The sequence below is a fragment of the Convolutriloba macropyga genome, chromosome 14 (genome assembly GCF_964194025.1).
Source record: "Convolutriloba macropyga chromosome 14, txConMacr16.3, whole genome shotgun sequence".
NCBI lineage: Eukaryota > Metazoa > Xenacoelomorpha > Acoela > Convolutidae > Convolutriloba > Convolutriloba macropyga.
Window position 1 is genome coordinate 4,324,388 of NC_134481.1, and position 27,500 is coordinate 4,351,887.

General features: G+C 33.6%; 1 protein-coding gene across 1 annotated transcript in view; it reads right to left on the reverse strand.

Annotated features, from left to right (window-relative positions):
- The window catches only part of LOC142353386 (uncharacterized), an 80,718-nt gene that overhangs the window by 24,994 nt on the left and 28,224 nt on the right, over positions 1 to 27,500 (reverse strand). The window contains exons 3-4 of the mRNA XM_075405617.1: positions 10,704 to 11,012; positions 5,740 to 5,879 (exon numbers count right to left, since the gene is read on the reverse strand). Of these exons, the coding sequence (XP_075261732.1) occupies positions 5,740 to 5,879; positions 10,704 to 11,012 (449 nt within the window). The remainder of the gene's footprint in view (positions 1 to 5,739; positions 5,880 to 10,703; positions 11,013 to 27,500) is intronic.

Genomic DNA, 27,500 nt, shown 5'->3' on the forward strand with positions numbered 1-27,500 from the left:
CCCTAGGGAAGGTGCCACCCGCACCACACACCCCCGTCGACAAGAATTTTGGGGTACTCAAAATTCTTCTGGATTGAAGAAGTCGCTTGTGTGTAAGCTCGAGATCGAGCTCTTAGCGGGAGACGTAGATGGGGTCTTGTGCCCCTCGTCGTTCGCGGGCGTTGCGGTTGCGATATCGTTGTTCGAATCGTTTGTATTTTGCACTTGATGGTCGTTTGGGTGATCGTTTACTGGTGCCGGTTCTGTTGCCGGTTCATCTAGGATGTTCTCAGAGTTGTCCTCGCTTATTGTTATTATAGTGGTGTCCGCCGTGTTTGCGTTTTCGGAAGTTGTCGAGTCCAGGTATACAACTTCGACTTTTTTGATAGGCGGTTGGATTGGGAAGTCCTCCGTGGAGCTCATTTCCAGGCCAGTGCTCTCGTGGTTGGGTTGGCTCCAGATTTTTTCGTCAATTTTGTCCCATTTTGGAGTGGACTTCATGATGCCCTGGGGAAGTGTTCGTGCTGGGGGAGAATACGAACTGGAAGCTTGTTGTTGGTTGGTGGGGTCGTTTGTCTCCATCATAAAGTCCTGTGGGTCGGATGATGTGATGATTTCAAAAAGTTTTGTCCCTGGGGATTTCTTTCTTTGTGTGATATATAGTGCTACAGCGTCTACTAGATGGTCAATGCTTTGCATTTGGTATTTGTTTTTGTGTATTGCTTTGTTTAGTTTTTTGGAATCAAGTGCTATTTTGACTGATTTATCCTGTTTTACTGTTATTACTACTGGGCTAACGAACAGGTCGTCGGGACATTTTTCTAGTTTAGTGATTTGTTTGTCTTGTATTAGTTTGTCTAATTCGCGTTCTACTTTTTCGAGTAGGTGAAGGGGAACTCGTCGTCCTTTCTGTTGTATGGGGTTGTGGTTTTGTTTGAAAATCGATTTTGCTATGTGGTTTTTTGATTTTCCTAATCTGGTACATAAATGTGGGTATTTTTTGTATATCCATTTGATTATATTTTTCTCTGTTTGGATAGTAGAGATTGAATTAATTTGGTTACCTGGGGATTTGTTGGGTTTTTGTTGGAGTGCAATTCCCAGTTTCTGAAGAACGTCCCTGCCCATTAAGTTGTTAGTCTTATGTCCTACTACTAAGATTCTGCAGTTCTTTGCTGTCCAGGAGCCGGATTGCAGGGTGATGTTGATTTCTCCATCGATCTTTATGTTGTTGTTGTTGAAACATTTATATTTTGTTGGGCTGGAATATTGTTGTAATTTTACTCCAGGGTTATATTTCAAGATTTCGGTTGCTTGTTCCGCCGTGATGAAACTCCTTGGGGATCCTGTATCCGCCAACCATTGTACTTTTAGATTGTTTGTAGTTGTTTGCACCCAGACTTCTTTTGTCGAGTTCGCTTGGAGGTGAATGTTCTTTACTTCCGAGAATGAGTCTGGTGCGATGTGGTTAATGTCCGCCCAGTCCTCTGACAATTCTTTAATGTATAGTGCGGACTCCGGGTCAACGGACTCTGTTTCTTCCTGTTCGGGTTCTTCCTCATCGATTAACTGTTCCTGTATCTGTCTTACTCTGAGTTGATTGTTTTGTCCCTGGGGACGTTGTTGTTGAAATCTCTGGTTGGGTTTTCTGGTTGGGAGTGGGGGTATCTTAGACCTGCACATCTTGGCGAAATGTCCCGTTTTCTTGCATATGTTGCAGGTAGCTTGTTTGGCTCTGCACTGGTTCATGTGCCCTGCTGTAAATATACCCCCGCATCTCCAACATTGTTCGTTTGGTTTGTTTTGTTGTTGGGGGTTTTGTTGTTGGGGACGTTGGATGGGACGTGTGTTTTTGTTTGAAATTGCGTTTACTTGGTTGGTCCAGTTGGGGGCTGATGATCTGAGAATTTCTTTTTGATTCTCTTGGCCTCTTTCTCTTGATAGAGCAAAGTTAAGTACTTGTGCAGCGGTGCGCACTTCGGAGAGGAGTTCCATTTGGATTGTCGTATTGTTCATCTTGGCGATGAAGAAATCCTTTATTAGGTCTTCCTCTACGTTCCCCAGGGCTGCCTTTGAGCCCAACTTGCGTAATCTGCTCCAAAAAGTTTCCAGTGTTTCGTTTGGATTCTGTTGAACTGTTATGAGCTGGAACCTATCAAAGGTTAGGTTTCTGGGTCGAGTAAAGGTTATACCTAACTCGTATACGAGTTCGTTTGTGGAGCAGCGGTTGATGACAGTGTGGGGGTTTCGCTGATGAAATATTCTTATGGCTTCGGTCCCCAGGGATAGGTATGTTAAGCTTTTCACCTTCAGATCGGCTTCGTCCCACGTGTATCTGTCTATCATTGGCCCTCTGCTCCGTATTTGTTTGCACTCGTTTTCCCAGTCTACCTTGCGGCGTTCGTTTCTTATTTCTCTCTTTCGATTTTCTTCCTCGCTTGTGTTTTCGACTCTTTCTTCTAGGGTCGGCATTATTGGATAAAATAAATCGTTTGCTGTGGGTTTGATTCGTAGAAGTAAATCCACATGCATATTTTCCTTGGCCATTACGGCCATTTTAAACGTGGAAAACCACGTTGGCCATTCGTTTGACGGGTTTGCCCCGCTTTCCCAAAAGAGGGGTACACCAATCGGTGACTTCATTGATGGCTGCGCCATGTTATGACTAATTCAAAACGCAGGTCTCAAGTCGTTAATTTCTTCTTTTCTTTACCGAGGGATTCGGTTCTATTTCAATATCAAACTATGTCAGAATAAGTTCAGTTAACACAATGACAAGATTTACAGTAGACAGTCAGACGGTACCTGTTGGTACCAGTTAAAGTAGTTCAATTAACAATAGCTAACAAAATGGTTACGTAATACAGATGAACAGTTTATGAAACGCAGTGAACTAGAATAAAGTTGTATGAGAATTTTATAGTGATTGTACTAGGTAATCAGATTCATTTGCAGGTAATCCCTAGGGAAGGTGCCACCCGCACCACAATTATTATTATTATTATTATTATTCTTATTATTATTATTATTATTATTATTATTATTATTATTACTATTAGTTTTTATTATTATTATTATTATTTGTACTATTATTATTATTATTATTATTATTATTATATTATTGTTCTTATTATTATTATTATTATTATTATTATTATTATTATTATTATTATTATTATTATTATTATTATTATTATTATTATTATTATTATTTTTATTATTATTATTATTATTATTGTTATCATTATTATTATTATTGTTCTTATCATTATTATTATTATTTTTATTATTATTATTAAAATTATTATTATTAATATTATTATTATTATTATTATTGTTAATATTATTATTATTGTTATTTTTCTTACTACTATTATTATTATTATTATTATTATTATTATTATTATTATTATTATTATTGTTATTATTATTATTATTACTATTATTATTATCATTGCTATTATTTAAATTATTATTATTATTATTATTATTATTATTATTATTATTATTATTATTATTATTATTTTTATTATTATTATTATTGTTATTATAATTATTATTATTATTGTTATTATTATTATTATTATTATTACTAAAATTATTATTATTATTAGTATTATTATTAGTATTATTATTATTATTATTATTATTATTATTATTATTATTATTATTATTCTTATTATTATTATTATTATTATTATTATTATTATTATTATTATTATTAATATTATTATTACTATTAGTTTTTATTATTATTATTATTATTTGTATTATTATTATTATTATTATTATTATTATTATTTTTATTATTATTATTATTATATTATTGTTCTTATTATTATTATTATTATTATTATTATTGTTATTATTATTATTATTATTATTATTATTATTATTATTATTATTATTATTATTATTATTATTCTTATTATTATTATTATAAAAGTTCTTCTTCTTATTATTATTATTGTTATTATTATTATTATTATTATTATTATTATTATTATTATTATTATTATTATTATTATTATTATTATTATTATTATTATTATTATTATTATTATTATTATTATTATTATTATTATTACCGTTATTATTTTTATTTTTTTTTTATTTAGATGAGGACGCAGGAAACACAATTGTGTCGAACGGGCGAAACAGCAGAAGCCCGAGGCAGGAAATGCGATTCAGATCGCGCGGGCTTTGCGAGAATCATTGCAAAATAATCAACCTTCTCTGCGTCACGAATTACCTTGCCAAAAGTACTAGCACCATACTCACATCAAAAGAGTTTTTTTTCACCAACCTCTTACACCGCTGCTTCTTCTGCCCTCCAACAAGTGCTGCAGACCGCGTACCCGACAGAACAAAAAGACATTGACAATAGCGCACGAACTAGTGGTAGAATACAAAGAATTCCCAATTATAATGGCAATTTTGATAAATCAGCAGATTCAGTGACAAATAATCAAAACCTAAGAGGCGACGCAGAGCAGGTGACGTCGTAAACGGCCAACCACCAATATTATCGTACACAACCATAGTCGCAATTATCCACGAGGTAGCAAATCAAGCTCCTCCGCAACATAATAATCCGAATCCGACGGCCATAGACACGGTCCGACCCACGAAACGCGAATTCAGTTGGCGACTCGTGACGCTCTCATGACACTTTCTGTACAAGAAGAAACTGAACTAAATGAGGTTGAGAACTTTTGACTGACAAAACAAACAATCATCTAACAGTAAAGATACTATTTATCAATTGTATTTCACTATGTTTTTTACCGGGAGATAATTACTAATCTTCCGAGAGATTTTATAGATTCTCAGTCTGTTCAATTTAAATAAAAAACTGAGAGGTGTGTCATGCACTAGATCACCTGAGCTCTTAATTGGAGATTTTAAATTAGTTGAATTTGTGCGAGTGATGATTAGTTTTTCTTTTCTAGACTTTATTCAGGGGCTGTTTTTGTCCATGCACGTTATCAATCACGTACGACAAGGGTTCACATTTTTTTTGGTGGCAGTGGGAAAAATTGATGCGCATCATTTCATTTGTCGGCTTCTTTGTTCTTATCTGAGGCAGAACAGTTTCACAAAAAAAATAATTTTCATCTGATTTTGATTACAAGTCTTGAGGAAATTAGGGGCATGAAAATAAAGAAAAATGTTTTGATATTCTGTAAGTCTTTTATCAGCCTCTCTTACTTTTTATCTTTAAGTTAAATTTTCCACCCGGGTCGAGGATTGTCCCCAAAGCTAACTGGCAAACTAGTTAAAAAAGTGTTTAAAAAGTTTTCTAAACTGTTAGTTCTCCGCCTAATAAGGGTGGAAAGAGTTTATTTTAAGTTTGTGACACTTGTACACACTTTTCCACAATAAATAGGAGTGGAAAACTCATTACACCCTTATCCCCGCTAATTAGGGGCGGATTAAGCGTGAAACCTTGGCCCGGGTGGGTTTAGGATTTGAAGTTTAGGGTTTCTAACTTTCTGCTAAGGAGTTTTTGCTTTTTTTTATTAATGCTTTAAATTTTTGTTATTCAAAATTTGCATCGCTTTAAAATTTGTTAAAGATTTCCCTCAATTTTCTCTAATACAGGGGAAATATGCTAAATTTATGCTGCATTACTAGAGAAATCTTCACGTCAATCAACGCTCCGGAAACTATTTTACATCATTGGAGTATGCACCTTGCAGCTTCCTGTGACACTAGCAATTTTTAGTGCAATTTTTTAAATCTTTTTAGTCCTCTAACCTGGCTGAAAGTTGTTCCAATTAAAGCCCCCTCCTTGAACAGACTCATTCTTGTCCAGGTTGCTGCAGCCTCACTAGTATATAAGACGCACACACGTTCAGTGTTCGCAAAGGCTAGCGTCAACCTTGAGCTTGTTGGCCCTAAAAAAATTTGGGCGATATCTCTCTTTTAATGGGTCAATTGTGCAGATAAAAAGAATTGCAAGTACTACTAAAATGTTACTTCCCACAGAAGTAATGTACGCGCAATAATCCAAAGAAAACCAGTTTAAGTGGCGCACCCCCGATAACTCTGGCAAAAAAAACGAAAAAATACGAGATATAAAACAAAAAACACTAAAAATATATATTTGCTTTTGTGATTTATGGGTTCGGCATAATTTTTTAAATACAAATTATAAGCCGTTGAATTTTAACAGCAAATTCGAATTTTTGGTTTTGAATAAGTTGTTTTGTGTTTAGTTGAAATTTTGATAACAAAAAATGATAGTCTTTGAAGCTAAGGTTCACTACTTACTTAAAACGAACTTTAGATCATGACTAGCATAACTCAGGAGTATACAAAAGCATTGAAATGGAATTTCAATTTCTATTTTTTCTTCAGAGTTTTTTTTAAAAACAAATAAACAGTCGTTTCATAACAAAAGTTTTAATCTGATTTTTCATATGGAAAAAATTTAAACAAAAATTTTGTTTGAAAAAATAATAGTAAATCAAAGGTTAGTCTCACTCGAAAAATTGAAATTCAGTCCAAATTCTTGTTTCAAATGGGCTGCTAAATCAATGCAACTAGCAATTGATACTAATTTTGTTTACTTAAAAAAAACTGTTTGCATATGAATCACTGTATGTTCAAATTTTCATGTGCAAATAATTGTTTACAAACTGCAACATAGTTTCGAGTAGTTGAGAAGTTCAACAAAAAATGTTTGTTCTAACCTTTCGAAAACCGGGTATTCAAGACTATTATAAATCAGTTTTTCCTGGACTGATAAAAAAGGTTTGAAATTTTGTCTCCTTAGCTTTTCTACGAAAGTTCAATTAAACTATGCATTTTTTTTGCCCGATTGCACAGAGTGAAAAGTTTTTTTGGAAACTTTTTTGTGAAACTATTTTGTGAAACTTGAAAAAGATTAGTCCATTGAAGGGAATCGAAAAAAAAATAATTTTTGAAGACTTCTGAAGTAAAGAAATATAATTTATGTAATCCGTTTTTGAAGTGAAAGAATAAAGTAAACATAATCAAGTAAACGTTTTTAATAAAACATTTATATTTGTACTTTCTTAAAAAAAGATGAGATTACAAAACAGATTAATGCAAACTGAATCAGAATTACTCTTCCACAATGAGTTCTTGACTTGATTTACAAAATTCTGGAAAGAAAGAATTGTAGAACAAACTTATTTTCAATTCACTGCTTTTGAGAAAATTTAGACTGTTGGGCATCAAACACAACTCGTAGTCAAAATATTTTTTTAAAAAATTATTGGCAAAATTATTTCTTTAAATAGTAGTATCTTAAGCGATACAAGTTGGATATGAAAATAATAGAAATATATGTTTGCAGATAAGCAAGATTTGCAGTTCATCTTTGTCAATACATATTTTTTCAAAAAACCCTTAACCTGGTTTCAATTTTTGAGGAAATTATATTGAAAAAAAGCCAAATGCTTTTGTTTCAGATTCAATTTTTTCTATCCAAAAAACTATAATAACTCTAAGGGTAAATATTAATATATATTCCTATGCTACGTAATTCGTAATATAACCTTTACTATTCTTTTGCTACATAGTTTAAACAGAGAAGAGAAGAAAAGACACTGTTACGTAATCAATCTGATTTCTTGAGAGCAATCTATAAATTTTAAGAAAAAATCATTAGAGAGCTAAAAACAAGTTTTTGCTGTCTAGAATTTATGCAAAGTTCGCCGATAATATATTGCTACTCTTTTGTCTTTTGTCTTTCTGTGAAAAACATTTGAACTATTTGAGCAAGACTATTACATATTTTTTTACTTTTTTTATTTTGAGAAAAAACTTTGTTAATTGAGTTTGGAAATGTTTCTACGAGCATTAACTGATGTACAATTTACCAGAAAAATGGTTGGGACAAATATACCGAAAAATGTCAAAATTTACTGAAAAAAAAAATGAATTTTTTTTCATTTTGCCCGATTTTTCAATATTTCTTTATTGTTGTGAATTTCAGGGCACAGTTTCAAGTTTCAAGAAATTATTTTTTTGGTTGCTTCCACAGAAAACAACTTTTGACATTGGAACAAAATAATTTTGAATGTAACAATGAGTCGTGTCTTTGTTAGTCCAGATCAATGAACACTTAGAAAACGCTTTGGTATTGCCATTTATATCAAATTGTTGCGTTGAAAAAGGTACATTTTGAACAGTGCTAAAGAATACTATTTTTACTGATTGAAGCTCTAAACATATGCGGACATCATTAACAAGAAGCGAAGCTAATTTGGATTTTTTTCAACATTAAAATAACGCGTCATTTTTGTCTACTACACTCTAAAAACTTCTCGATTTTACCTCGTGTGATAAAAAATTACACGATTTTTTTTGTGAAAAAGCGTATCATGAAAAAATCAACTTTTAAGTGATAATTTTTCTCACAAAAGCTATTTTTCTCATTGATGTATTAAAAAAAGTCACTATAATGAACACAATAGTAATACTTTTATGAACGCTTCATCAGGTTTAATTGTTGAAACAGAGATAAAATCGTCCTAAATTGGACTTTTGTGAAATAGGCATTGACATCAGTTCTTTCACCCGGAAGGTTATGCCATGGCTGATATTCACTCAGAAAAGGAATTAATTGAAAGGGTTTTTGAATTATGTTGATAATTTGTTAACAAAATATGTAGCACTCTTGAGAAATATAGGCCAAAAAATGCTTTGTCAGCATTCCAATCTCTATGTTTGTTCTCCCTGTCCCAATCTGTACATAAAAATGACAACGATAGAACGGCAATTTGCAGGTAAAACCTGTGTAAAATTACAAGAAACTCTCGAAATTAGTGATAAACAATGTAAGAGTCATGCAATTTTTCGTGTAATTTCGACCAAATTTTTGTGTTTTTTTACTCTAAAAATTGCATGATTTCTTACACGCGAGAAATTGCATGAATTTTACATGATTTAAATGTGAATCTCACGAGAAATCCTGAGAATAGGCCCGAGAGAATCGGTTAATTTTACACTATTTTTCGTGTAATTTAGCTTTTCAACGTGTGTCACTTTTCACACGAGAAAATTGGGTAAAAATACACGTTTTTTTTGTGAATTTCACCCAAGAATCTCTTAGAGTGTATGCTGATAACGTTGTTATAGCTTACAATGTATAAAATTGTTAATGATTGTGGTAGTTGCATACTAAACATACATTTATTTTCGAGCAACCGTAGTCAACAGTGAGAGTATCTTATCAACGGTGGCCGTTCCCGCCATCATTGTTTTCCACAAACCAACCGGACTTGAGTCTCAGAGCATTTCAGCGCTGAACCAGAACATTTCAAGATTAAAAATATAATTCTGCTCTGAACATTGCATCTCCAGAATATTTTAGCTTCTTAATGTGCAATTTATTATGATTTTATTGAGGTCAAAGACTTCGCCAAGGCTAAAATTATCCTGTATAGTCTGAGTTGCTCATACCCCAAAATTAAGTCTGGCCATAATATTGTCAAACTTTTGTAGCTCTTAACTGGTAATTACTAAAGAAGTATAAACACTATTTTTTCTTAAGCTAGTTTGTAGGCGATTACACAAAAACCCCCATTAGCTTAGTGGTTACCATTTGCAGCTTATATTAATTGATACTGGTACCCACGCGGAAATTCGAATCGCGCAGAAAGCAGAACTTGTTGTGGTAGTTTAGCTGAACATTTTATTTTTCATAATATGTTCAGCTAAAGTAACGCTAAAGTTCAGCTAAAAATCGGCTAAATTAAAGTGAAGTAAACGTTACCAGAAAAGCAAGACTGGCCTTGCTAATTTGTGACATGAACAGAGTACTGGGCAACCTAAAAAACAAATGCCTCTAGAGTGATTCAGCGTTGATTTGCTCTGTTACCAACCTCCGGGCAATGCTGCTCATGGTTGCAGCATTTCAGATCCCGATTGGATAACAGCGTGTCAATTATAGTGAAACGAAATAAAGCCTAAACGGCGATTAATTATTGGACTATACCTCACAATACTCATTTGAGCAAGAATACAGTTAGCTGTTTTGCAGCTACAAATATCGCGGATCACAAGAACAATAAAGCATCCGATTGAGTCTCAAGTAATTATGATATTTTCATTTTGGAAAAAAAACACTTAAAGTGAACTTACATAGCGAGGTTTTTCCATAGTCGTCAACGAAAGGCCACAAAAGCGTTAAAAATACAAATGCAGTAATCGCAACTCATTGAGCGCCTAAGAACTCAAGGAAAAACGCCAAACAAAAATGGTGAAAAGAATGTTTTAACAGCATGTGTCTCAGTTTATCGATAAAAAATGGAAACTAAAACGTTAAGTCGAACGTATGTGATTTTCTGCTGCAGGTTTGAGAAACCATGAATGTTTAAGAATGGTTTTCATTACTTTTAAGTGACGGAAGAGTAGCTTGAAAAACTTTCTTATCCTGGAGTATCTTATAGGACAAAGAAGTTTATTATATTACATATCATTACTCTCATGTTTTATTGTCGTAGAGCAAAGCCCTTTGGACAAATCCGAGTTCTTTTTTCCAATTAATATGAAATAAATAGGCCTGACGTAAAACGTTTCCGCAAAATTTCAGACAGCTAATGCCAGTAAAATTGTGAACAATTTTTGGTATATGTTTGTCGTCCTGTTCATTTCGAGACTTTCAAATTTCAGCACGAGATTGAACATAGGTTATCACTAAGGATTTTCTTAACTTCAATCAACTTCTGGTTTTTTTTTAGACTCACTTGACCCGAAGTAAGATGTGACATTTTCAGTTGACAATGCTGCACCACATTCATCAAATGCCCAAGCCTCAAATTTGTACACGTTTCCAGACGATGACAAAAATATGACAATATCATTGGAAAAGGTTCCCGAAGTCCGTTTGAAGACAACAGTCCCTTGTGAGGTCCACGACGATGTGCCAGAATCCCAGGAGGAATAAATTAGCTTGAAACCATCGCTATTTCCACTTGAAGGATCGGCGATGTTGACGTTTAAAATAGAACTCACACCCTCGACTACGGTCATGTTATAGGGGGGTAGCTGTCCAGCTGAAATCACAGTGCTAACATTCATGCCTCAATGAACCTTGATGACCCGTGAAAGAATAGCTAATCATTTCCTATATCGAAAAAAAAATCGACCGAAAAGCAAACAAAATTACCAATATCATCCAACTTAAGTACTCAATGCACTTTGACGCTAGATTCCGTCAAAACAAAAAAATAATCAAATGGAAAACAAAGAGAATCATGGATTGAATATCGGCCAGTGGAAATCGAGGAAATTTAAATTAAAGGTTTTCGGTCGGATTTCGAGTGCATCTCTAAAAGTTCTTGGATCAATTATATTTGAAATGAGGAAAAATATTCTTTTTTATCCACGGAAATTTTCAAGTAACGTGTCTTACATAAAGTAAACATTAATTAAAGAAAATCAAAACAAGCCAATCCAAGAAAAGAAATACAAACCAAAAATTAAACCTAAATTGGGCGGAAACGTACTACAAGATTTGTTACCTACTTTTCGCACCGAATGTTCTTTTATTTCGCAAAATTGGCGGAACCCCTTTTGCCAAAAGTAAGATACAAAGGATTTCATCTAATTTCGTTCATTGTATGTAGCTAATTTTCGAGCCAATTTTACTAAGGTGGAAATTTTGGGGTACACCTCTGCATCGTAATGACTCTCGCTAAAAAAGATGACATTTTACTATGATTGCAAAGTTCAGGCCGATAACACAACATGTGTTCATTTGGACATTAAAATATGTTAAAATAAGGTGAAAATACAAAACTATGAATCAAGCAGTCATTTACAGAATGTAAAAAGCATCATCTATTTTCTATTAAGTTCAGAGAAGATTCGAAAACAGATTAATTAATTTTGAGTGATCTTTCCTCTCTAAGAGAGCTGCATCTCCTGAAACTCCTCTCAAAATTTGTAAATTTTTTGGGCAATGGAGAGTTCTTTTGAAGTTTTCATTCAAAATTTAAGAGCTAGATATTTTTTATCTGTACCGTTGAAGCTAATTAGAATCCAGAGCTACAAATGATCTTTCTCGTTTTTGTCTACGAATTTCAATCAAAATAAAAATGCCCGCCTCCATAAATTTTTAAATTAAATTTAAAAAAAAATAAGCTGTTTCTTTTGTGACGCAATTAACAAAAACGTTTTATTTTTTTCTGTGTAAAAATGTATCAATTGGAAATTATCGATTTTTTTAATATGAAAAAAAGGAGAGCTCAATTGTTCTCCAAAATAAACTGCTCCGAATTGCTTCAGATCTCACAGAATTTGTTTTGATAACAACGAAAAATAATTTAAAACATTTGAGTAACAATTTGGAACATGAAAGAGCCGTCCTAATATGTCATCGAATTATCAAAGCTCATTGAAAAAGTTATTGGTATAGTTTTATTTATCTGTAAGAAGAAATATACAAAAAACGTACTCTGAATCTGACATTGAAAATGTATTCGACAAAGTTGTTAAAAGGTTGCAGAATTTTCAGAAAAAGTAAAGGGTTTTTTTCATAAGAGGGGTTTATTGTCAGCTTTATTCTGTGTTAAACTGTTTTCAGTTGACCCCTTACTTAGTTAAAGCCAATGATGGAAACTAACACCCTTGTCCCGAGATTCAGAACTCTAGCTAAACTGTTCAAATTAGGTGAAAAATTTTACGTTATGTAGAGGCGAAAGGTACCTATCCATGATATCTGTATGTTTTACTATATTGCTCCCCACAAACTGTCCCAATTTTGCAAAAAAATGCAAGCAATTTTGAATTACAATTCTTTTAGATGAATTATTACAAGCTTTTCTAAAATAATACTGTTACCTGCTTCTGAAATTAGAATATCTATTTTTCATGAGACTAACTGAAAAACTTTGAAGAGAAGAAAATTGTCAATTTTGGCAGCAATTATTTCGCATTATATGCATTATACAAAATTTGCCATTACGTTTACTGGCTCCTGTTGGAAAACTGCATTCAACTATCGTTTTGGCGACGAAACTGCAAAACTATCACTTTTCTGGTTTTTTTTCAAATCGGATATGGGCCTTTCAAAATACAAAAAAGTACGCTATTTAGGGAAAAATGTTTTCCCTTGAGAGCCTAGAGGTCATATAACCTACACAAGCATCAGGATAATATTATCATAAAAATTTTAATAACAAATAACAACAATTAATAACATCAAATAACAGCAACTTTGACAGTAATAGTATAAGTAATAATAATAGCGAATAATACCAATATAATAATAATAATAATAATGGAGATTATAAATTTAATAATAATAATAATAATAATAATAATAATAATAATAAAAATAATAATAATAATAATAATAATAATAATAATAATAACAATAATAATAATAATAATAATAATAATAATAATAATAATAATAATAATAATAATAATAATAATAATAATAATAACAACAACAACATTAATAATAATAATAATAATAATAATAGTAATAAAAAAATAATAATAATAAAAATAATAATAATAATAATAATAATAATAATAATAATAATAATGATAATAATAATAATAATAATAATAATAATAATAATAATAATAATAGTAAAAATAATAATAATAATACTAATAATAATAATAAAAATAAAAATAATATTAATAAAAATAATAATAATAATAATAATAAAAATCAAAATAATAATAACAATAATAATAATAATAATAAAAATAATAATAATAATAATAATAATAATAATAATAATAATAACAACAACAAAAATAATAATAATAATAATAATAATAATAATAATACTAATAATAATAATAATAATAACAATAATAATAATAATAATAATAATAATAATAATAATAATAATAATAATAATAATAATAATAAAAATAATAATAATAATAATAATAATAATAATAATAATAATACTAATAATAGTAATAATAATAATAATAATAATAATAATAATAATAATAATAATAATTATTATTATTATTGTTATTATTGAAATAAAAATAAAAATAGTAACATTGTTTTGAATAGTAACAATGATCAGGGGAAATCACAGTAATGATAAAAATAATAACATTTTTTCTACCCCAATCGGTAATCGCTATTACTGTACGTATTTGATACGGAATTTTCCACGGGAGTGACACCCTAACCGAGTTCAATTGGACTATAGTATCTGCTAAACGATTCCAATGGTGTGTTATAACGATAGGGCGTTTTGAACTCCGAAAGGAGGGAGTTGCATCCGCTCTCCTTCGGATCCAGGTGGACTAACTTACGTAACCAGGCAAAACTAGTTGTTAGGTAAACTAACTGTGTGCTTATTAGACTCAACGATGTGATCAACAACAAAACAATTCTTAACACTTGAACTACGTTTCATTTCAATCTGCCATAAGCGACTTAACTCTATAGCCTCATACTATCAATCTGACTTGCAGACGCTTGACTAGATGAATTTTGAATGGTCTCTATGACCTTGAACATAAAGTGCCAACAGTGCATCTGTGGCGTTGGATTGATACGTTTGCACAGGCAATTTGAGTAATTATATAATATATAGCTTAATTGTGTTTATAGGTAATACTTCTAATGCTTGGTTCCTGTGTGAGATGACTCCTGTGGAGACTTCCGTACCTCAAAGCCCCTTCTTTAGATTCCAGTCCACGGGATGGAATTGAGTTCTCCTAAATCTTCCCAATTTGGGACCTAAATGGACTCCTTCGGAGGAGAATTAGGGGCGTCGCGTGACAATTAACGATTCGGTTGTGTAAGGTGGTGTCACTTGGATGATTGCTGTGTCTTGAGTGATTTCAATCGCTGCTTGAATTGGTGCACAAATTGGATCGCTAGGTTGATTAGTTGTTATGACGCCCTCATGTGTGTCAATGTTGTTGGCATTTGGCAATTCCTTTTAGCGTGGTTGCAATACTGAGTTTGTCTGGTTTACATTGCATCGTTGGTCTAATTTGTCCTATGTTTACGGAGTTACTAAGTCGATGGTTGTTTTGGTCCACTTTATTTGTGGGGAATCGATATAGATATTTTCTGGTGTAACATTTGTTGAGTTTGTTTCTTCTTGTTGTAGCTGGTTATCAAATACCCTTATTCTTTCTACAAGTCGGTCTTTTTTTCGTGATGATAACCTTGATATGAATTGAATTCCAGTTTGAGATACCAGAGGACTTTCGTCGCTCGTACTCAACAAGATAGACGGATCGTTGCTTACTATGATCGGGATTTGACGTTCATTTGGTGATGTTGGTATAATAACTATCTCCTTGGTGTTTTCGTCCTCTTGGATTCATTGGGCTGACATTTGGTTTCTTGATGCTTGGATTATTGCTTTCTAGTTCTTGTAAACTTTGCGTTTTTTTTGTAGCATTCGTTTGTCTCATTTGTTTGTAGATTTTTGCTGCTGCTAGTATATTGTTGAAAATGTTGAATTTGGATTTTTGTTTCATCATCTGTGTTGGTAAAAGCTGCTTTCAGTTATCTCTGGTTGAATGAATTGGAATGGAATCGTCGTTTTGACTTTTGTTTCGCTGGTTTTTGGGTAGGAATTTTGGACTTTGATTGCCGTTTCTGGTTTTCTGTAGCAAATTTATTGTTTTTTTTCTTGATTCCAACGTGAATCGTCTTCTGTATTGCTCCGAATTATTTTGTATCTGGTATAACTGGGTCCTTGTGATTAGTTCTGTTCTCGATTCTTTCTTTTCCTGGGCGCGTCGTTCTTTTAGGTAAAGTTCTTTTATTTTTTTCTTTTTTTACGGTTGGACTCTCCTACATCCTTACATGTTACCATGTGGATTAATCGTGGTTTTTTTTGCCGGAATAGGGCATTTTTTTCGTTTTTCGTTTACTATTGCTATTTTTTTTTACGACAGTGTTTTTTCTTAAGGCAGTATCAATGGTTACTGTGCGTGGGGAGTAGTTGGTAACTGTACCATCTTCAATTAGGTTTCAAAGGGTAGCAAATTTAGGACGTTGTTCCTTTGCTTTTCATCCAATAGATTTTATGGCAACGAAATTTTTGTTATATACTATTTTGGTAGTTTTTCTCCAATAGAGAAGTGAAGTTCTGACGATTTCATTTTAGTGGACTTATCTGCAATTGATAGATTAATTTTAGATGAACTTATCTTAATTGATTTGGCTACCAAATGTTGGTCGTCGGATTCGTCAGTGATTCGGTAATCTGCCGATGTTACTCTTCTTGGCGGCTATCCAAGTTTTGGATGTCGAGCTCATCTTCACTAATTCCGTCCAATCTCAAAATTTCCTCTTGGGTCAAAACTGGTTTCTTCAAGATTCTCTTGTATAAACAGAATCTTTTAGGCTTTTACTTTAGGTTTTCTAGTTTATGTTTAGTTGATTTGTTTGACAGTTCCGTGTTTATTTCTCTATCGAAATGTGCTTCAAATGGGTTTAAATTGTTTTTTTTTGTTTGGTATTAGTCTAATGTTTTACATTACTTCAGCTAATATCGTTGACAGTTATTTGTTTGACCAATTGGGATCCTCTTCCAGTACACTCAATCTACGTTTGACGGTTTGGATTAATCTTTCTACTATTACTGTGCCTCAGTGATCTCCGGCTGGAGCTAAAATGTTTTTGTGCTTACAGATTCAAATGCTTGTATTTGTTCTCACCTTACGATCTGGGTATACCGTCGTTTTCACAGAATAGTTCCATATAATCTATTGCAGTTTTGCCGTCGCAATAATTGAAGCTTTCCGCTGATGGGTAGCGTCAAAGGTGATCAATTGTTACTAGTTTGTGGTTGTTAGCAGAGTTATTACATGATATATGATATTGGTATTGCGAAGTCCCTTTGGACTTCTTTGCTGGTTTCACTTAGTTCATTTAACATGAATAGCTTTTGCTGGGAGAGCACAGGTTTTAAGTTTTTATCTGCTTTATTGCTGTGTCTGCAATTGTGCGCTTCTGTGACGAGTTTGGAATATATTTTTGGAAACCTGATAAAATGAGCTACAGCGAGCATTGCCGCCCGTCCTGGATGTTTGTGATTGACCGCGTTGATGACAAATTGTTCCAGAGAGCGAGGTATCACCATCTTGTTATCAAAGGACAGACAATCCGTTGGAGTGGCACTCAAGTCCCATCGGTTTTTGTAGAATTTCGAGTTGATTGACTTTATTGTGTTCCATTCTCTTTCTCTCACCACTTTAAATATTGGAGCCAGATCCTTCCTCGTTGCTGTTCCAATGATTTCTTCGTTGAATACCACCTTGATTTTGTCTCTGGATAATGCTGGAAAGGGCTCATTTGCAGCTATAAACAATGCTTCCTGTTTCTCCAGATTGATAGCAGCAATTCCTTGCCTTTGTTGATGACGGGTTCAGTTTGAGTGCCTGTTGAAGTTAAGTTTGGTGACTGTGGTCTTTTTTCCTGTGGTGTCTTGTGCTTTTCATATTGGAGTTTCCGTTTCTTGGGTCCTCTGTGTCGTTTAGTAATGGGTATGTCAAAAGTTTCCTTTTCTGGATTATTCCTTGTAATATTTTTTATTAATTTGTGGGTTTAGGTTAATTTTATTTTTTGCAAATTTGTGTTTAATTCAGTTATTTTTAAAGGAGTTAAAATTCTGTAATGTTTTTTAGATTTTATAGATGAGTATTGCGAGTGATTTTCAGAATGGAAATGGCGAAAGGCAGTAGAGTTATATTTGCTTTGTGTGCTTTGAGAATCTACGTAGTTCTTCCGTTAGTTTTGATATTTGATTGGTTGGACTAGTACATTTTAGATCGTTCTTTAATAGATCTAAATGAATGGTTTCGATAATGTTAATGACAAACTTTTCGTTGCGTAAATTGATTGAACTGGCTATATGAATTGGGTGTCTGCTTAGATAGTAAATGAACCGCATGCTTTTCCCGGTAGATGCATTACTTCGAAAGGAAAAAGCCAGAGTCTGTCTACCCATCGTTTTGGACGGCTTTGAGAGGTTTTCTTTTTTTCTGTTATTCTTTTAGGGCTGAACGGAGAGCTTGATAATCCGTTTGAAGACGGAGTTTTTTGCCATACCACTACTGTTTAAAGTGTTCAAGAGATCAAACTACGTCTAGCAATTCAAGTTCGTTGGTGCTGTATCTTTGCGCAAATTGATTTGAAAAACGACTGGCGCAAGCGACTGGTTTCCAATCGGAGTTGTATATTTGTTCTAAATGTGCGCCTAATCCTGTTTTGCTTGCGTCGCTTCCTTTTCATTTTTCTCTTGACACATCAATGAGTCTGTTTTCTGCTATGTTTGAAATTTTTACTTTTTTAACAAATGCTCGGTCATGTTCTGTTTGCCAGCCTAATTTGTTTTTTGCTGTTGCGTTTGATTTTGATAACAAATGTCTCAACGGCTCCGATTATGATGGCAGGTTAGGAATGAACCTAATAAAATGATGAATACACCCTATAAAGGATCTTAGTTGTTTCAGTGTCTTAGGATGCTCCAGTTGGAGTATTTTTTCACAATTCTTCGTTGCTGGGGTTATTCCATCTGGTGTTACTTTTTGAACTAACCACATTATTGTGTTTTTGCAAGTTCGCATTTTTGTAAGTTTATTGCTAAATTTTCTGCGTTTAATAGAATTAATGTTTTGTCTCTTTCCTTTTCATGATCTGATAAGGATCTTTTTGTACACGTAGGATGTTGTCCAAGAGTTTTAATTTTGATCACAATGAGTCTAATGTTCTGTCGATTGTCTTCTGGAAAGTGGCCGGCATATCGGTTAGTCCGTAGAATCCGTTTAGAAATCTCTCTGTACCAGTCGCTGCTCCACCGAGTTTTTTGAAGTTACAGTGTTTTTGAATTTCAGCGTCCAGTATAATTTGGGTATATGCATAATTTCGGTCAAGTATTGAAAGGAAAATCTGCCAGGAGATTGTTTCCTTTAGGAGATGTACATCTCTGCTAATTCATTAAGGTGGTCTAGGCTTTGCATTTAATTTTCTTATGCATTGCGTTGTCGAGGTTTTTTGGATTTAGTGCAATTTTTTTGCTGTTGTCTTTTTTACTGTTATAACTACTGTAGTAATTAAGTGTCCATCAGAATATTTGTCTAATTTCACAGTTTGTTTGTCCTCTATCAGATGTTGAGTTCTTGTTCTACTTCTTGTCCACCGGTTGGAGAGGTACTCTTCTGCCTTTGTGTTGGTGAGGTATTAATTTTTTTTTTCATTTTGGGTTTTGCTTCATTGTTTTTTGATCTACCCAAGCGTGTGCAAAGATGTGAATGTTTCTGGAATACCCATTCTATGATGTTTTCCTCTATTTCCATATTTGCATGGTGTGTACTTTTTGCGTTTTGCTTCGTTTGTGGGCTGTTAGGTGATTTCCTAATTTTTGGAGTATGTCACGTCCCATTATGATGTTTGTTTTCGAAGGCACTGGAAGAAGTTTACACTTTGGTGCTTTCCATGAACCTGACTGAAGTTCCAACTGGATTACTCCTTCTATTTTTATATCATTGTTCTTGAAACATCTGGATTGGTTTGTTTCATTGTACGCTTCGATTCATGTCTTCTGTAGTTGGCTACAAAATTTCCTTGCTGTTTCGATGTTCATGAATGATCTTGGTGATCCTTATGCGATAGCCAATGTATCTAATTGTTTTCTGTTCGCGTTTTTACACTGAACTAGCGTCCTATTCTTGGTTTATGTCTGAATTTTTTGTATTCTCAAATGATTTCAGTGTTATAAAGTTCGAATTGTTCCTGAGGTTCGTGCTCTCTGACGTGGCTCACTCTGCTATGTTGTGCATTTTTGTGTAAACCAGTTGGTTGGCTATTGATAGATCGTGGGTTTGTGTTGTTGCACGACTTCTTTGCCGATCTGTAAATTACCGCAAAGGGTCCTGTTTTTTGAAACAGTTACATGTTACGGATTCGGTCGGGCATGTTCTTAAGTTATTAATGTCAATTTTGTTCCCGCATTTCCAACATTGCGGATTCTTATGTTGACTTCGTTGGTGTTTTTGGAGATTTTGATTGTTGGTGTTTTGTAATTATTGTTTTTTATGTGAGATACATGTGACCAGCTGGCTGAGATGTTGTTAGTTCTCAGTATTTCTTGTTGGTTAGCTTGCCCCCTTTCGCTTGTTATTGCATAAATTAGAACTTGTACATGATTACAAACTTCGATTGTAATTCCAGTTGACTACTTTTGTTTTTCATGTTTTTTCACTGAATACATCTTTGACAATATCCTCTTGCAGTTCTCCTAAGCTACACTGTGAGCCCAATTCTTGTAGTCTACTATAAAATGCTTCAAGTGATTTCTTGATTTTTTCGATGTGCTGAAACATTGAAATCTGTCAAATGTTATGTTTCTTGGTCTAGTAGATGTTACGTTTAATTCATTTACCAATTCGTTTATTGCACATCTATCGTTTCAAGTGTGAGAATTTCTTTGGTGGATTATTCTGGTAGCTTCCGCTATAACGATAGGTAGATTAAACTTTTTACTTTAATGTCTGCTTCGTCTCATGGTATTCTGGCTACCATTGGTGCCTTTCTTTGGGTTGCTAGGCATTCGTTTTCCCAGTCCACTTTTCTCTGTTCGTTTCTTTGGTCTCTATTTCTGAATTCATTGCCCGTCAAGCCTTCCATTGGATATTCGTAGAATGGTAAGGGTGGGCAAAAATGATCTTTTCTTCCGGATTTCAATTTTAATTTTTGTAGTTTTTCTACGTGAATGATTTCTTTGGCCATTTTTGCCAGTTTCAGAGTTTCCTTCCATTTTGTCCAATCTCCGTTTGTGTAAGCTCCGCTCTCCCAGAATGATGGCTGACCTAATGTTGTCTATGAAGCTGACTGCGTGATGTTATACCCCCATCGGTATTTGATATGGATTTCTCCAAGGGAGTGACACCCGATCCGAGTCCAATTGGACTATTGTATCTGCTAATGGATTCCATTGGTGTGTTATAACGAGAGGGCGTTATGGACTCCAAATCGAGAGTGTTATATCCGCTCTCCTTCAGATCCACGTGGACTAACTTACGTAGCTCGGTACAACCAGTTGTTATGAAAACTGACTCTGTGCTAATTACACTCAACGATGTGATGAAGAACAAAACAAGCCTTAACACTTGAACTACGTTTCAATTCAATCTGCCATAAGCGACTTAACACTATGGCGTCAATTTATCGCTCTGCTTGGCAGACGCTTGACTAGATGAAGTTTGAGTGGTCTAAGTGACCTTGAATATAAAACGCCATTAGTGCAACTGTGGCGTTGGATTGACGTAAGTACAGGCAATTTGAATTATTTCATAACACGTAGTTTAAGAGTGTTCATATGTGACAAATGTTCTAATGCTTGAGTCCAGTGTAAGATGAGCCCCGTGGAGACTTCCGTATCTCAATAACAAAAATAAAAATAATAAAAATAATACTAATAAATAAAAAATAAAAATAATAATAATATTAATAATAAAAGTAATAACAATAAAAATAATATAATAATAATAATAATAATAATAGTAATAATAATAATAATAATAATAATAATAATAATAATAATAATACTAATAATAAAAATAATAATAATAATAACAATAATAATAATAATAATAATAATAATAATAATAATAATATTAATAATAATAAAAATATTAATAATAAAAATAATATCATTAATAATAATAATACTTATTATGATAGTAACAGTAATGATGATGATAGTAATAATAATAATAATAATAATAATAATAATAATAATAATAATAATAATAATAATAATAATAATAATAATAATAATACTAATAATAATAATATTAATAATAATAATACTAATAATAATAATAATAATAATAATAATAATAATAATAATAATAATAATACTAATAATAATAATAATAATAATAAGAATAGTAATAATACTAATAATAATAATAATAATAATAATAATAATAATAATAATAATAATAATAATAATAATAATAATAATAATAATAATAATAATAATAATAATAATAATAATAATAATAATAATAATAATAATAATAATAATAATAATAATAATAATAATAATAATAATAATAATAATAATAATAATAATAATAATAATAATAGTAATAATAATATTAATAATAATTGTGGTACCGGGGTACCTATCTCCAAATGGAGATAACAAACTGACAACCAAGTTCCCTAAAAGTAGTATTTATAAACACTGTTAAACTATATGATTTTATATATACTCCTGTTAAAGTGTAGTACTTGAATATAGTGAAGCTGTATTACATTCGGTTTATCTGTATGTTACTGAATACGCATCGCAGTTGGTTATGAAAGTGTTAACGTTGATCTGACAGGTGTCTGTCCAGCACAATACATAGCGCAAATGCGCAACTATGCAAAAGTGCAGTTCTGCCTTTTCGTATGCTTGAATTAGTCATACTAGTTCCAAGTGGAATTAACGAATTCGTCGTTATTGCGTTTTCTTACTCACCACATGGCGCAGTCAGTATTAAAATCTGCAATCGGAGTCCCGCTATTTTGTGAAACAGGAGCGAACCCAAATCAAGAGTGGGCACAATGGTTTTCGACATTCAAATTAGCCGTAATGGCAAAGGAGAACCTGAAGGTGGAAAAATTGCTGAGGACAAAACCAACCCCAGCTGACTTATTTTACCCGGCAATGCCAAGTCTGGAGGACCCAAGACCAAATGAATCAGAAGAAGAATCGAGAAAAAGAGACATTAGAAACCAAAGAAGAAAAATCGACTGGGAAAATGAGTGTAAAACCATAGAATTTAGAGGACCATATGTGGACAGATATCCGTGGGACGAAGTTGACACCAAGATCAAGGGTCTACTATACTTATCAATTGGACAAGAGGGAACACGACAGTATCACCAAAACAATCCACACACGAAAATAGACACATGTAGCACATACAAATTCGCACACGAACTAGCAGTCACATTCACGAAACCCAGAAACACAACATACGACAGATGCCAAATAATAAACGCACGACAAGAGCCACACGAATCCCTAGAAACATTTTACAGCAGACTCAGAGAATTAGGAGCAAAAGCAGAAATTGGAGCAGTAGAACAAGACCTAGTAAAAGACTTCTTCATCGGCAAAATGAACAACACAGCCATTCAAATGGAACTCCTCTCGGAGATGAGAACACCCACATAAGCACTCAACTACGCGCTGGCAAGAGAACGTGGACAACAAAATCAAAAAGAAATACTGAGAGGAAACAACTCCAATTGGAACAAAACAGTAGCACACTTATCAGCACGCAAATCAAAACCAGCATTACTACCCACACCACAAAACACAAAACAATATCCACAATGTTGGAGATGTGGAGGTTCATTCACACCCAATCACAACAACAACTGTCCAGCAAAAATATCATAATGCAACATATGTAAAAAATCAGGACACTTTGCGAAAATGTGTCGATCATAATTACCTCCACTTCGAAAGAACAGAGGACAATACCAACAACGACAGAACCAGCGAACAAGGAATGTCAAAAATGTCAACGAAGAAGAGGAAGAAATAAATGCACCACCACTAGAAGAGGAAGAAGATGAAGAGTCAGTCGACCCAGAACAAACAATGTATATAACAGAGCTCATGGAAGATTGGAAAAAGATCAATCTGATAGAAAGAGAATTCAAAGAAACAAAATATTTCGAATTAAAAAACATGACTCCGAAGGGAGAAATCATAATTCAAACAACTATAAACAAGAATAACGAGCTGAACTGGTTAGCAGATACAGGATCCCCACGGAGCTTCATTGACATCAAAACAGCAAATGAACTAATCCAAAACAACAAAAAAATGAGTTTAGAACCATACAAAGGACAAATGAAATTCAAATGTTTCAATAACCAAGACATCCCCACTATAGGACAAATCCAAGTGAATATAAACTCAGGATCTTGGACAGCCAAGAACTGCAACATATTGGTGGTAAAACACAGATCACAAAACCTCATGGGAAGAGACGTGCTATGAAAACTTGGACTAACACTAACGCAACAGCAAACAGAAGGTAAGAAAATTTTCAATATCAACGAAAATATAATCCAACAGAATATAACAAAATGGATTTTTAAAAAATATCCACATCTCTGTGCAAGATAAGGTAGAAGCAAAAATCACTTTGCGAAATCCGTCATGAAAAAAGAAAAAACGCCTACACAACACAAAGGACGAAGAGTACCATTACATCTAGTGAAAAAAGTAGAACACGAATTACAAAAATTAATAGAAGATAAACAAATCATCCGTCTGGAGAAATGATCAGACGACCTTTTCATTTCATAAGCCCAGTGGTAATAACAGTAAAAAAAGACAAGCCGATAAAAATAGCACTAGACTCAAAACAACTAAATAAAGCAATACACAAAGCAAATATCAAATGCAAAGCATTTATCATCTCACAGATTCGCTAGCAATGCAAATAGCATCAAACAAAAACAAGAAGGGTCAATGGTGGTTCAATAAGATTGATTTAAAGTACGCTTACAGCCAAATACCACTCGACAATAGTATTGCCGATTCATCAACGGATTCTACGGACTAATCGATATGCCGGCAACATCCCAAAAAACCATAGATAAAACCTTAGAAGGATGCAAAAAGTACTTCGCATTTCTAGATGACATTCTCATTGCAACAAAAGGAAAAGTAAAGGAACACGAAGAAACACTAGACATAAACCTAGATAGACTAAACAAAGAAGGTTTAGCAATCAGCCTACAAAAATTTGAATTTGCCAAACAAAAAATTGAGTGGCTCGGATTCAAAATAACTCCACAAGGAATAACACCGCTGATCACAAAAACAGAAACACTACAAAATTAGAAACACCGAAAACGCTCAAACAACTCAGATCGTTCATGGGTAGCATTCACCATCTAATTAAATTCATCCCTAACCTAGCTGAATTTTCAGAACCACTACGTCCACTATTAAAAAAGGAAAACGTATTGGCTTCGAACACATTAAAATGGGAAGACAAACATACAAAAACTTTCAAAAACATCAAATCACAGATAGAAAAAATAGTAGAAAACAAACACTTCGATGTCGATAAGGAAACACGAGTTAAATGCGATGCAAGCAAATTAGGTTTAGGCGCAACATTAGAACAAAAAACGGAAAACATATGGCACACAATCGCGTTCGCAAGCCGATTTTTAAATACAGTCGAGCAAAGATATAGTACGAACGAATTAGAATTACTAGCAGTAGTCTGGTCATTGGAACATTTTAAACACTACCTTCAAGGCTCGGAGTTCACACTACAAACGGATCATCAAGCATTATTAACAACACTAAAAGAATACAGAGGAAACAAAATCTACCAAAGTAGCTTAACACGCTGGGTTGACAGATTATTACCATTTAACTTTAACATAGAACACATACCAGGCAAACAGATGGGATTTGCTGATTATTTTAGCCGCAATCCAAATGGAATCGCAATCCAACCATCTGAAGAAGACACACATTTCGTAATAAACCAAATAAACGACTTCGAATTCACACTAATTAAGAACACATTACGTAACGACACTAATAATAGACCTTTCAACAATGATGTCATGTATCGTTCTCTGCACAAGCAAACAACAGCACACGCTTTTTCCCATTCTCGCCCTAGAAAACAGTCGCTAAATTTAACACACAACTTAAACACACAAATTCTCCATACGGACAAAATTAATTCAATTAATCCACAGCCTAATTCAAATAATTCGCTATACAAACCCCTCAAAAATTTTACACAAATCTCTACAAATTATCAATCTAAAAATCAATTTACAAACGTTATAACTAGAAACAGACCAAAAGTAGATACATTCAATAGACCAGTCGTTAGAAGACACAGAGCACCGAACAAGAAGAGGACAGTCCCGCAAAATATGGAAAACCAAACAACAAGACCAGCCCTAGTAACAATAAGTACCCAAACGGAGGACAGTGATAACATCGGAAGAGGGCGCGAACCAATCCAACCCGAACTCCATCCACAAATATTCCCCCTCAGCAGTAACAGTGAAAGAATGCCAGACTATCGAAAACATTTATCCCGAGTATTCGGAGAAAAATTCCTGGCGGAGGCAACGAAACAAGATCGCACGCTCACACCAATCATTAAAATGATAAAAGACAAGGACTGGGAAGCACTAAGAAAATCGAAAAAGTGCTTTTATTCGTTACGAAAGGACCTCGCCGTCACAAACTCTGGCTGTATGCTCTATGATAATAAACTGGTTAAACCAAGTAACCTAAAACAATTCGTAAAAGATGCAATCCACCAGACACACCCGGGTCAAGCAGGCATGCTCAGTCTAGGGAACTTAATTTGGTTTCCCTGTATTCACCGTAGCTTAACATCCAAAGCCCAAGCCTGTGAAGAGTGCACTAAGCAAGGTAAAAACTTAAAACTTTTAATGTCGAAACAAAACTTAGGAAAACTCCCCACGCTGGAAGAACCAAATGAAGAACTCCAAATGGATTTTGCAGGCCCCATCCCCTTTAGAAACCATGTAGATAACTATTACATACTTGTAACAGTTGACAGATACTCTAGATTCCCGACCGCACAAGTATACAAAAATTGCGACTCATCAACCGCAATAGAATATTTAGAGGAATACTGTAAATTCCACGGGATAGCCCGCTCGCTAAGGTGTGATCAAGCACAAGCATTTAAATCAAGAGACTTCAACGCACACTGTAATGACAACAACATAAAATTAATCTTAGCACCAGCTGGAGATCACAGAGCAACCGACATGGTCGAACGCTTAATTAAAACTATAAAACGGAAACTAGGTGTAATGGCTATAGATCCACTTTGGTCATCAGAAGATATAACAACAATTGTATCAAACAGAATTCAAAACATCAGACTCATTCCAAATAGAATAACAAAAATAACACCGTTCGAAGCACATTTTGGCAGAAAACCAAACACCGCACTATCAAACATAGTCACAAAACCAACCAAACACAACTTGTCATATAAAAACATAAAAATTTTTGCTTCAGATCGCAAACTACTCAAACCAGCAGTCTTGTCACCCGCGACATCATGGGACATGGAGCAGGATTTGGAACCCGAATTGAACATCCAATATAGGGAAGAAGCACAGAAAGAAGCAAAATCTGGAAACAACATCACCTCCGAAAGCGACGACTCCGAGAATGCGCCGCTGCTTAGCCCCACGCAAACCCCGGGTAAGATTAAACCATCAAAACTTGAGATCACATTCGGAGATAAAACATCAACACTAATATATGGTACAAAACAAATAGCACGAAAAACTATAGCACGCAAAGCACCAGAACCACGTGGAACATTAAAACCACAATGGAACATAATCGAACACGGCATAATCACAAACTACTCACCACACACAATCACACTTAACACCGATAACAGAAAAAATACAGTTATTAGAAAAAACGACCCAGCAATAGTGACACAACCAATTACCTCACAACAAAGACAACCAT